This window comes from Mustelus asterias, chromosome 8 (genome assembly GCF_964213995.1).
Source record: "Mustelus asterias chromosome 8, sMusAst1.hap1.1, whole genome shotgun sequence".
NCBI lineage: Eukaryota > Metazoa > Chordata > Chondrichthyes > Carcharhiniformes > Triakidae > Mustelus > Mustelus asterias.
This window is the reverse complement of record NC_135808.1, coordinates 92880688-92893134: the sequence shown is the minus strand read 5'-3', so window position 1 is coordinate 92893134 and position 12447 is coordinate 92880688. Positions and strand designations below refer to the sequence as shown.

Genomic DNA, 12447 nt, shown 5'->3' with positions numbered 1-12447 from the left:
TAAATCCAAGTGACAAATAATTTCTCAACTTGCAGTAACCTGATTTAATGTAGCCTTACACTGTGCTACTAAACTCTCATGTGACTTAGGTCAAATTATGATTTTTCTGTGCAGTTTTTCTATGAATCTGTAAGATAAGTTCTTCTTTCTAACCAACATCTAGCAGCTTTTGTGTGCCTGACCACTAAGGATGAGAAGGATTTTCACTGTTTTGAAGACACTCTACAGATGCAGCTTGACATGAAGATATGAGTGAAAAACAATGATTATGCTTGTGTCACTGGGTGTCAATAGCCAAAGTCAAGATCCTACTATGAGAAGCAAGTGTAATCCTCATGAGAGTAGCAAAGTCTATAGTGGTGTGATTGGTTGTCTTCACAAAAGCATTTTGCTTAGGGTGGACATCATTTGATAAATAATGATATCAACTATCAGTTCCTGCCATTGAAGTTGAGGAATATCATAAACTGAACTTTTATGGAATCTAATAATCATTCTTGAAGAGTAGTACAGACTAAGTGGCATATTTTCCAGGCAAGGGGAGAGAGGATGTGGGGAGTTAAATCCCTTAAAAGTGATGTTGGATTCGAAGCCTGACATCATGCTATGCTCTTCCAGGTTTTACTCAGTTGCATTCGCAGGCAAGCAGCCAACCTTATGCAGCTACTTGGGAAGGAATTAGTATATTCAAATAGTTCATTAAGTTGTGTTTTAACCAAGGATTTTTTAACCAAGGCTTTACCAGACATCGAGCCTATTTCCTGAGCTGTCAGCACGTTGCCAGGGTTACCAAAGTGAGTGGACAGCAAGGTGGGGTTCTTCGATGAAACCGATAGGCAGGGAAAACTTTGAAACTGAAGAGCTGCAGCCATGGCCAGGTGAGAGGTTGCTGCTCACAATATTCCTTCTCAGAGAGTGCATTCACTCTCAGGTGAATGCTAACTTCTTGGAAATCACTTAACCGGTCTTACACTTCACTGACCTCGAGTTGCACTTCCCAGCTGCCAGCCTTCACCACAGCAAGGGAATAGATCAAGCAGCTCCGCCTCCCCCTCCCACAAAAAGCAAGAGGAGCATCAACATCAACAGCACAGCAGCAGTTGCTTCACCTCAGCTGCATGCTCTCCACAGGACAGAGGGGATGGACACAGAGGGCGGAGTTTTATTGCTCCTTCTGGTGGCAGGATTTTCCAGCCCCAGTGAAGTCAATGGACCTTTAAATAGCTTGCTGCATTTTCCAGCCTCGGAGTTGTAAAATTCTGTCCAGAGATTCAGCTCCAAGGAGACGAAACCTCCAGTGGAGGATCAGCTCTCACGACATATCTGAGCACCAGCACCTCAAGAAGTTTGGGTTTTCCTGCTGGGTTGTTGCTGACATCTACAGCCTCTTGGAACAAGACCTCCTTCCCAGTAGACTAGGTGGGTTTGCACAGCCAGTGACTGAAAAGGTGTCTGTCGCTGGAGGGTTCCACCCAGATCTCTACTTCTCCGCAAGTTTGTGCGCTCTCTTCTGCAAGGAGAGAAAGCAGAGAGGTGTGAGAGTTAAAAATTGTATCTGTGAAGAGGACAACATTTGTGGAGGGTAACTGTGAGGCATCAGTGCCAGAGATCAATAGGATGGGTGCGAGAGTTGGCTGTTCGGATGGGAAATGAGAAGGTGCTGAGGGAGAAAGGAATATGTGGAGCTGAAAGGTGTGATGTTCTGAGGAGTGGCTGTGCAAAGGAATGCTGGAAAAGTTAGTGGGTGGGATTTTCCATGCCCCCCGGCATGTTTTGCGGCAGCAGAAGTAGCCCATCATTGACCGGTGGCATGAACTTCTAATCCCGCCACTGTAAATGGGGGTTTCCTGTTGTTCGCACTCTTGGCAGCCAGGGAAACCACCACAGGGGGGTTCACCGTCAACGGGACCAGTTGATCCTGCTGGTGGGAACGGCCAGAAAATACAGTTGCCGGAATTTTACCATCGTGCCCGCCACGGGAATTGGAGTGGACGCGGGGCAGTCCATGGAAAGGTCCCTTGACCTCAGGTGGGATTTTACAGTTTTGGGACAGCGAGGCAGTAAAGTCCTGGCCAGTGTGTCTGGCCCAGCACCTGAAAGTGCTACGTCACTCATTGTTTTTGCCCACCTGAGACCCTGTATTCTCTTGGTGCACTATCTCCAGGTTGGAGAATGGAAAACCACGCTGCTGACTGGCTAAGAAAACTTCCTCCACATTTGCTAGGTTGGAGAGGTTGTCCTCTTCCTTATGCCCTTGGGAAAGATCACCTCCCTGCAGCCTTTCAGACAAGCAGGTATGGGTGAGAGGCCCAGGGAGCAACCTTTCCAGGCCTCCTTTCCATTCCTGTGGTTGCTGTAGCCTCAAAAATCCACGTCCTGGTGAGAGACCTTGTAACCCACAGCATGGGTTCCTTTCATTTGAAATCTTTTCTTTGACTGCGCTATCTCTGATTCATCAAGGAGCCCAGAGGCAGGATGCTAATGCTATGGTTCTGTGAAAGAGGCATGGCAAAATCCATTACCTAATCACACAGGTTCCCCCTGTTTCAACAGGAACCATGTTCAGAAAATTCCATCCGAAGAAACTGTGAAAATCAAACCTAGAAAGAACAATTATTGATTCTGAGGGCGGAGTCAGGATTATATGACTAGCTGTCCGTAATGGGAACTATTTCAACAGCTGCTTCAGGGTTTTTGTTAATTATGTTAATTTCTAGCTGCCTCGAACTTACCAGGAAGTGACTTAAAAGATTTTTTAAATTACGTTTGTCGTATAAATGTCTCTTTAATTGAACCTGCTTTTGCTGCTACTTAACTTATTTTCGCAGACACGACGGGCGGAACTTTACGGCCTCACTCATCCCGAAACCGTAAAATCCCACCCGAGGTCAATGGACCTTTTCGTGTTCTGCCCCTCGCCCGCTCCGATTTCCGTGGCAGGCAGGACGTTAAAATTCCAGCCAAAGTCACCAGATCAAGACTAGAGAGAAATTTCCTTTTATGCATTTTTAATTTTTCCATTTTTAACTTTTTCACCTTTGTTATACCGTTCCTTGAATAATTTGATAGCTCGTTGTCAATTTTTCTCATAGGCGGCATATTTTGGTAATAAATCTTGAAGAACGGCCCGAAAAGAGTTTTCTCTTGTCTCCTTAAATTATTTTAAATCAAAGAACTGCTCTTAAGTAATAGTCTGTACCTGGAAGAAGCGAATACTGGAGTATGAAGAAAGGTGCCTGCAGTACCTCAGATAGTCAGGTCAGCATTTGACTCTTTCTGTCTGGCCCTGTTTCCGACTATCAGCTGCATCTCTTTCCAAGCAACGTTCGCTTCTACGTCTGGACATCTTCAGCTGCATTCATCCTTTTTCTGACATTGGAAGGAGTTGCCACTATTACAACGTACAATTTTGGGCTCCTTATTTGGGAAAAAATATATATAAGTACTTTGGAAAAGCAGTTCAAAGAAGTTTCACTTGACTAAATCTTGGAATAAGATATTTATTTTACGAAGAAAGGTTGAGCAGGTTGGGGCCTATACCCACTGGAGTTCAGAAGAATGAGAGGTGATCTTACTGAAACACGGGGGCGGTCTTAACGGCTCGTTCCGCCGGTCGATGGGTGGGGTGAGCCGGTAAGATCGCACGAGAGGCAAATATTGAGTTCACACCCGGTTTCTTACCGGGCCCAGATTTCCAGCGAGATCCTTCCAGGACGCAAGGCTGATTATAATATTTAAACGTATTTAAATGCGGATTTAAATATTAGTGAGCTTGGGATGTAATTGTCCAGGCCCACTTGCCATAATGGCCTCGCCGAATCCAGTATGGTCCCCATCAACAGGGTCTTGATGTGGTGGCCTGACCGGTAGGACTGGCGGCCATTGAGGTTCCGCGGAAGGTCAGGGTCAGGGGCAAGTGCCTGGTACTCTGGCACTTCCATCCTGTAACTGCCCACTGGGCACCAGGCAGTATCAAGGGGTGGGGCAAGAGGGGGTGGGGCCCAAGGAGAGGCAAGCGGGGGAGCTGCACACTCTGCAATTTGCAATTGGTGATTGGCTGCGGCGGTGATTGAGCAGGCCTGGGGGGTGGGGTGGGGGGGGGGGGGGGAGGTTGGCTATCAACTGAGTCGGGGGGAGGGCGATCATCTGGTGGGGGTGATCGGCTGGGCTGGGCCAAGCCAGGGGGGCCCTGATCGACTGGGCCTGTGGGGAGCGATGGGCTGGGTCAAGAGGGGTGTGGGGGCTGATTGGCCGAGGAAGCCAGGAATCATTGGGAGGGAAGGCGGGTGATAACCTGAGGGGGAAAGAGGACTGATAGATCTCTCTGTTCTGATGCATAGAACAGGGAGATTTGCGCATGCACAATTGTGCCCTCTACTGAGGGCAGCTGGCTTTACGGCAAACTTAGGCCCCACCCTCTGCCTCTACCAGTGGGAAACAGATTGTGCATCATTTTTTGCAATATTTCATTTGTGGCCTTGCCGACAAAATGGATCTGAAACTCTCCTGTTTTCACGCTCGTTTGGCACTTAGAATTTCTTTGGTAAGATTGCTCCCATATGTTCTTGAGAGGACCGAATAGTGTGGACTTCAGGTGATGTTTCCTCTTGTGAGGGAAAGTGAAACTCAGGTACATTGTTCAAGAATAAGGGATGGGAATTTCCGGCTCATCTCACTGGTGGGATCTTCAGGTCCCGCCAAAATTGACCTCTGTCATGGGTTCCCCAGTAATGGGATAGGCAAACCATGCAAAACACCACACACTACAGCAGAACTGGAAAATCCAGCTGGGAGCCAAAACCACTGCCACTGCATAAAAACCTGCTGCGGGGGGGCTGGTGGGGTTGCTGGGCTTGGAAAATTCCAGCCAAGAGGCCTCCCTTTTTAAGGGAGGTGATGACCTAGTGGTATTATCGCTAGACTATTAATCCAGAAACTCAGCTAATGTTCTGGGGACCCGGGTTCGAATCCCGCCATGGCAGTTGGTAGAATTTGAATTCAATAAAAACATCTGGAATTAAGAATCTACTGATGGCCATGAAACCATTGTCGATTGTCGGAAAAACCCATTTGGTTCACTAATGCCCTTTAGGGTAGGAAATCTGCTGTCCTTACCTGGTCTGGTCTACATGTGACTCCAGAGCCACAGTAATATGGTTGACTTTCAACTGCCCTCTGAAATGGCCTAGCAAGCTACTCAGTTCAGGAGCGACTTGGGAAGGGTAATAAATGCTGGCCAGCCAGCAACGCCCATGTCCCACAAATGAATTTTAAAAATCAGAGATGAGGAGAATTTGTTTTCTCTCTGAGGATCATTAGAGTTTGGAAGGTAGAGGGGGCTGGGTCTTTAAATTTATTCAAGGCAGAGTTAGATAAATTTTTGTTAGATGAAGGGGTAGAGGGTTATGGAAGGCAAACAGGAAAGTGAAACCACAACCAGTTCAGCCATGATCTTATTGAATGATGGAGCAGGCCCGAAGGTCCAAATGGCCTACTTCTGCTTCTGTGTCCCAAGATCTTGTTGTTACAGACCCCAGAAGAATAAAAGAAGAAATACTTAGCTTTAAAAACAGGGGTCAGGCCTGAAAGATTGGGAACCACAAGTCCCAATAAACCTTAGCAGTCTCTGTACATGCACCGGCCCTGGAAAAGCCACATATGCACAGATCATTCCTTTTTGTGATCTTTGCGTTCTGCACATGTAGCCGGAGAATGGCCATACACATACAGGTGGTTGGGATCCTCTTTAAAAAGTTTCTAAATGGGCTTGAGCCTATGCACAAGTTTGTTCTTTTCTGTATTTTTAAGTTTAAAGGGAGCCCTGCACCTGCGCAGTTGAGGAAACAAAAGCCAAAACGATATAGGACTAGAAGATCAGGTGGCTCAGAAGCAAAATGCCATTACACAAAGGCACACAAGAAGCACTTGGAGTACTGTGCTCAGTTCTGGTCGCCTCATTACAGGAAGGATGTGGAAAAGATTGAAAGGGTGCAGAGGCAATTTACAAGGATGTTGCCTGGATTGAGTGGCATGCCTTATGAGGATAGGCTGAGGGAGCTCGGTCTTTTCTCCTTGGAGAGACGTAGGATGAGAGGAGACCTAATAGAGGTATATAAGATGTTGAGAGGCACAGATCGGGTGGACTCTCAGAGGCTTTTTCCCAGGGTGGAAATGGCTGCTACGAGAGGACACAGGTTTAAGGTGCTGGGGGGTAGCACAGGGGAAATGTAAGCGGGAAGTTTTTCACACAGAGGGTGGTGGGTGAGTGGAATCTGCTGCCATCCGTGGTGGTGGAGGCAAACTCAATAGGGTCTTTTAAGAGACTCCTGGTTGAGTACATGGGACTTAATAGGATGGAGGGTTATAGGTAGGCCTAAAAGGTAGGGATATGTTCGGCACAACTTGTGGGGCCGAAGGGCCTGTGTTGTGCTGTAGGTTTCTATGTTTCTATGTAAGCAGCATGAGAGCTGGAGAGGGCAGATTTCTCATAATAGAATGAAGTCCCAACAAACCAGGGAGGGACAGGAACAAGTCCCAAGTTGATATCTAAGTCAAGGAACAAGGCAAGGGATCATGAACAAATCCTGTTCAGTGAATTTAAGAGTGAGGAGCAGATGAAGGCTCCAAGTTTAAAGTGAGATCACTGCTGCAAGCAGACTTAAAGCAAAATTTGCCCAGAAGATGCAAGGAGACCAGTCAGTGGAGACAACCAAAGGTTGGTGACTCCTTACTATGGGCCTGAGAAGCAATGGTGGCTTATGTTGCACAGCTGGATATCTGAGAGATTGTGTGGAAGGCAAAGTTTGAATACAAACGGCAATCCAAGGGAAAGGAACATCAGAAGGAAAGGTTGTAACCCTGGAGGTGGATCCTTGGTGAAACTATCTGAGGGAAAGCATCATTTGGAAAAGGAGTCCAAAGTGAGTTCTTTGAGTGTGACGAATGGAAACACTAATGTGAAAAATATAGTTCCAGTGAGACCAGTTGGCTCCCGGTGTGATAAGCATGTGGGAAGTTGATGAGGAATCCATACCATCTACTTTGGGTGGCATCTGTCACTTGGTTTCAGTGTGTGGAGTGTCTGACTACTGGGAACTTTAGGGTATAAGATAGATTTTGTAACCTGTGCTATCCTTACAAATCTGTATATCTGTAAAGGTATAGTTATGGTTCATATTTTATAGTTCATCTTTTCTTGTTTAATAAAAGCTAATTCCTTTATTAAAGGTTCATCAAGTGACTCCTGTGACTCCGTTCAGTAGCCACCCTCCACTTTTCTAAACAAAAAATAAAAGTTAGGATCCATCAGGCCAGGCTGCACCCTGGGATCTGACTCGTGGAGTGGTAATATCAGCTGGGATCATATAACTATGTACAATGGATCCAGACCAAGACAACATTTCACATCCTCCTCATCAACATGAGCAAGCACCAGCACAGCCACAAGCATCCCAGAGGATGAAGTTTATAAACTTAAGGAACTAGCACAGGGTTAGTCACAGGGCACAGGATCTGGGCAGAGTAGATAGGGAGAAATTATGGTTGGGATTTGTCGGCCTTGCTCGCCCCAAAACTGGAAAAACCTGCCCGAAGTCAACGGATCTTTCCATGGTCCGCCCCTCACCCACTCCCATTTCCATAGCGGGTGGGATGGCAAAATTCCAGCCTATAAGGCAGAAGTGTCAAGAACCAAAGGACCTTTATTTAAAGTGACTGGCAAAAGAACTAGAAGCAAAATTATGAGAAATATCTTTTAGGTAGTGAATGGTTCGGATCTGGAATGCACTTCCTGGGACTGTATTGGAGGAAGAGTCCATTGTGGCCTTTCAAATAGAACTGGATAATTATCTGAATAGAAAAGATGTATGGCGGGATAGGGATTGAGACTAGCTGTGTTGTTCTCACAGAGACCTGGCATGAACATGACGGGCCAAATGGCCCCCTTCTGTCTTGTAACTATTCTATGATTCTACGATGAAGATAAATTGGCAGTGACAGAGGGAGAGCAGGAACCCAATAGCCTGACAGACACACTGCTGCCATTAATGAATCATTAATAAGCAGTGTGGGTTGCTTTGTAATGCTGCTATTGCTATTTCGTGTGAAAGTAGATTAGAAATGTTGGCCATGCTGAGAATTGAATGTCCTCAATTTGACGCATGTCTGAGCAGGTCATTCATTAAAACTGTACTCGATCCCTATGCTACACTGGGAGCAGGCAGAGGCGGTAAAGTTTGGAAAAGAGGTGATCATGACTGCCAATAATACTGAAGTTTCAATGGTGCAGATTGGCTCCAGATATCCTTATAGCAGATGGCATAGTTCTGTAAATGGCTTGCTACTGATCTTGTTTATCCTTCACCTTTTGGCATAGCTACTACTCCATGTGCTCCAGGCCTCCAGTCATGGCCTATGCAGCTGTGGAACATTGACTAATAAAGGCAGGGAAATACTTTTTGAAGGCAGAGTTATCCCAGCTGCTGGGGAACAAGCTTTATTAACAAAGGGCGAACAGAACTAATGTTTTATAGTTTGTTTTTCCCTTTGCGAATTACTTGATGTCAACTTCACAACTGGCTGCAGTAGCATGCTCGAGGTCAGGAGCTCAGTATATTTCAAGTCTATTCTCCTACAGTGAATAAGGAGACTAGTCAATGATTTAAAACTGGGTCTTGTGGAATTGAGATACCTCTTGCTTGCCTTTGGCTATAGTTGCTCCCTTTTTAAGCAGACAACCTCAAGACAGTCTTCATGCTATCACAAGGAATGTGTTAGAAGGCCGTGGTGGTGAGAACATCATACATACTATTTGATTCTTCCATTGCTTCCCTATACGACTGTGTGGAAAGGAACACTTAGAGAAGAAGGAATGGGGTGTGTTGAATTTCCTGGTATATCAGACATGTTGCTGATAAGTTGCAAATGGTGTTCAACACAGTGAAAACAAGATAGCTGCAACTGGAAATAATGCTTCTTAAAATATATTGTTACAAGTACACTTGCCAGCTTTGAAAAGGTTAGTTATCTTTCTTCATCCATGTAGCCATACATAGGTTGCATGAGGTGGCACTTACTACCAAGGTAACCTTCCTATGTTACAGCTTATGTGCTGACCTCCTTTCATTTGGGCTTAAATATATGTTATTTCTTGTCAGATTACAGCCTTATATCACACCAACCTCATGTGTTAAAGTAAGTGACATTGCTCAAGTTACATAATGGCTTTCCTGACCCTTTCAGCTGTTACTACAGCACTGGATGTTCCTTGGCTTGGAGGACATTAGTGGCATCAATAGGCTGTCATGAATATTCACTGAAGATGCACTGACTAAAATTTGACTCATTTTTAATGGCGTAACACCAGTGGGATAAATGCCATTCTGCTGCTATTTTGACGGTAAACTGGGTCAGAAAGAAATTCTGGCCCAAAACGTCCTGAGGTTTTGAAATACATTCTTGCTAACCACAGTATCAAGCTATCAGTCAGTTGCTTTTGCAGAAAGGGTACTAAAAGCTCTTTCAAACATATGTGGCCATGTCTAAACATGTATTGCCCTTTTACTTATTTCTGACCAAAGTAAATAGATCAACAAAACTTTTGACTGTTCCCAGCAGAATGTTCAATCAGTCAATGTCAAACACCCAATGTCATATATAGGAAAAGCATCGTACTTGTTATGCTAACATCTGTGTATTAACTTGCAAAGATCATACATTGAGTTGCATAGTACAAGTATTACGTTGGTTAAAATCTTTTGTTGCATTCATTGTTGATCACCAGAATAACAGTATTGGTTTATTATTTTATGAAGACATTTTATCAAGTGCACGTGTCAGGTACAGCATTCTATGCAGACATCAGTTGAAGTGGAATTAAACTGCTTATCGACCAAGTACTGTGATCTTAACTGTAACCAAATGAAGTATTTTTCTCATAGCATCTAAATCAAGAAAACCAAATTACTTTTGAGGCTGATAATGAAACTCTAATGCCATCAAAAGGACTGGAGCCAGCATCTGAAAACACCATTGTTTGGAGCACGCATAAATTACCATCACTGGCACAAGCAAGCAATTAATCATCTATTAACAACTGAAAAGAGAACTTTACTTAATATATTGGGAAAAAAAACAAATATGCAAGATTTAAGTAAGCTGATCAGAACGGCTACCATTTCAAGTCCTTCAAAAAAAATTTAACAATCTTATTCCAATGTTTTATGTACAGGGTGAATAAGTGGACAAAGAGGTTAGGGAGGACCTGTAGAGAAAGTATGGCAAACGTACTTCAAATCTGAAATAAAAATAGAAAATGTTGGAATTGCATGGTAGATTATCAACATCCGCAGGGGGGGAGGGGACAGTAAATTTAACCCTTCGACTGCACTCAGCAAAGGGTCACACACTTCAAGGTGAATTTGCTCTTTGTTTCCAGAAATGTTTAGTTTTTACTTCAGATCTGTAGTTTTTTTTAAATTTCTATCTCTACTTCGATCTATTTTATGGGCATGAATGTTGGTTGATCAGAAGCATATTGAATACAGTTACCCACAGAATCAAATGAGGACGTAACAAAGCAACCCCCGGTCATGTGCAAGCATTAATGTTAAGCACAAATCATGGAGGGGGGGGGTGGAAATCCTACTTCCAAATTTATTCTGAACACCTGCAGTTTTTTTTCTTTCCCTCGCGAAGAAATGCTTTGGAACCTAATGCTAACGTTATTTCAAGTCTAATTCATTGAAAAGCACTGTAGGGGCCCTCAATGGCGCATTAGAAATAAAAGAGTTTAGCCCAACTGCATGGTGTATTGATGTTTTTTTGTACATTGCAAATTGGCTGTGCTCAGTGGAGCACCAGCTGGAAGCTGTGTACAGAACCCATGTGTTCACCTTTAATGTACTGGAGCATACAGTAAAAGAACCCACTGAAAATGATGTCACATCAAGCTGCTTGACACATAATGCACTCTTTGATCTTCCACTTCTCACGGCAGTGCCTATCGTCAGAATTTATGAGGTGAATATAATCATTTAATATATCTTTTCTTTAACAAGTTGAGTATCTTCATGATTGATGGAGGCAAGTTTAGAAAATCTGGTAAATCTCCCTGAAATGGTGTCAGTCAACCTAGAGAACGGAGTTCAGCTTCTGCAGATCAGCATAGCTGCCAGCAAATGATTGGTACGAAAGAAATAGAAGCAGCCGGCTCTCTGGAGGCTGTGCCTGGCACCGTTTTCTGACGAACATTCACAGTCACAACTGGTGAGAACGAGGAGTGCCATCTGTAAACTGTAAATCCTGAACATTTACCCAATCTGCTGCACCGTGCTGACAATAGGGAGTTCATAAAATAAAAGCCACCTCACAAGTGAAAGCGGAGAGCTGCATTTTACCAATTAAATTAAGCTAATTCATCACTAACACAGCTGAGGCCTTGTTCATGGGTGACAATGTACGAGTTTTACTTTCTCTTTGCTTTCCCTTCCTCTCTCTTTCTAAAAAAAATTTCTATAGGTGACATTGTTGTACTCACCAAACCTGTAACTTTAAAAGAGGGTGACAGGGTCACCTTGACGACAGATGTTCTCAAGGCAACAGATGGCACTGGCAAACCCGAAGAGCTGTTGTTCGCCATCTCTGTGCCACCTGCACATGGTCAGATCGAGTACATCAATTATCCTGGAGTGGCCATTTCCAGTTTCAGCCAGTTGGAGGTAGCAGCCCAGAAGGTCTGCTACGTCCATGACAACAGTCGCGAGGCCAGCACGGATGGATTCAGGTGAGGAAGCCAGCTCTGTCGTTCTCTGGCCACCTTTACAATAACAGTATTAATCAAACGCAAAAGTACTGATCACAACTGTCAGTTCTTGGTGATTAGGCAGCATATGTTTTGTTAACAGAACCAGATTTCAAAACTCACCTATACAACCCAGTGTTACGTAAACCCTCTGTAACTAATTACATGCATAAATTGTACAAGTTTACTAAAATCATTATATTTAAATTTAATGTCACTCCTTTAATCCTAACAGGAAATTAAAATAGCACTCACAAAAGCCCCTCAAATCCCCTAAGAGATAACACAAATATAATTTGATACAGACAATTGTATAGATTAGTTGAACAGAATATCCTACAGGGCATTTTTGTCAGGGATGACTGACCACTGAGAGTTCAAAGGGCTTACAGAGTAAGGATTTATATCCAGTTATAATCCCATTGTGGTATTTTATTGCTTACTTCGTGTAGGGGAACATTTGTATCAATCATGACGAGTCTCTTAACTGTGATTATGGAAAACCACAATGTTGATGATAATTCAATATATTCAAACGGAATAATTAAAAAAAATCTACTCTAGCACTGAAAATAAGTTGGTTTTTTTTAGAAAACAGAGGTCTGAGTGGGATCCCATCCTTTGACTATGATGAAATAGATGTTTTT

The 12447-nt window shown here is 43.9% G+C and overlaps 1 protein-coding gene across 1 annotated transcript in view; it reads left to right on the top strand.

Moving 5' to 3' along the window:
* frem1b (Fras1 related extracellular matrix 1b) overlaps window positions 1-12447 on the top strand; it is a 229439-nt gene that overhangs the window by 164492 nt on the left and 52500 nt on the right. The window contains exon 24 of the mRNA XM_078219385.1: window positions 11518-11782. Coding sequence (XP_078075511.1) covers window positions 11518-11782 — 265 coding nt within the window. The remainder of the gene's footprint in view (window positions 1-11517; window positions 11783-12447) is intronic.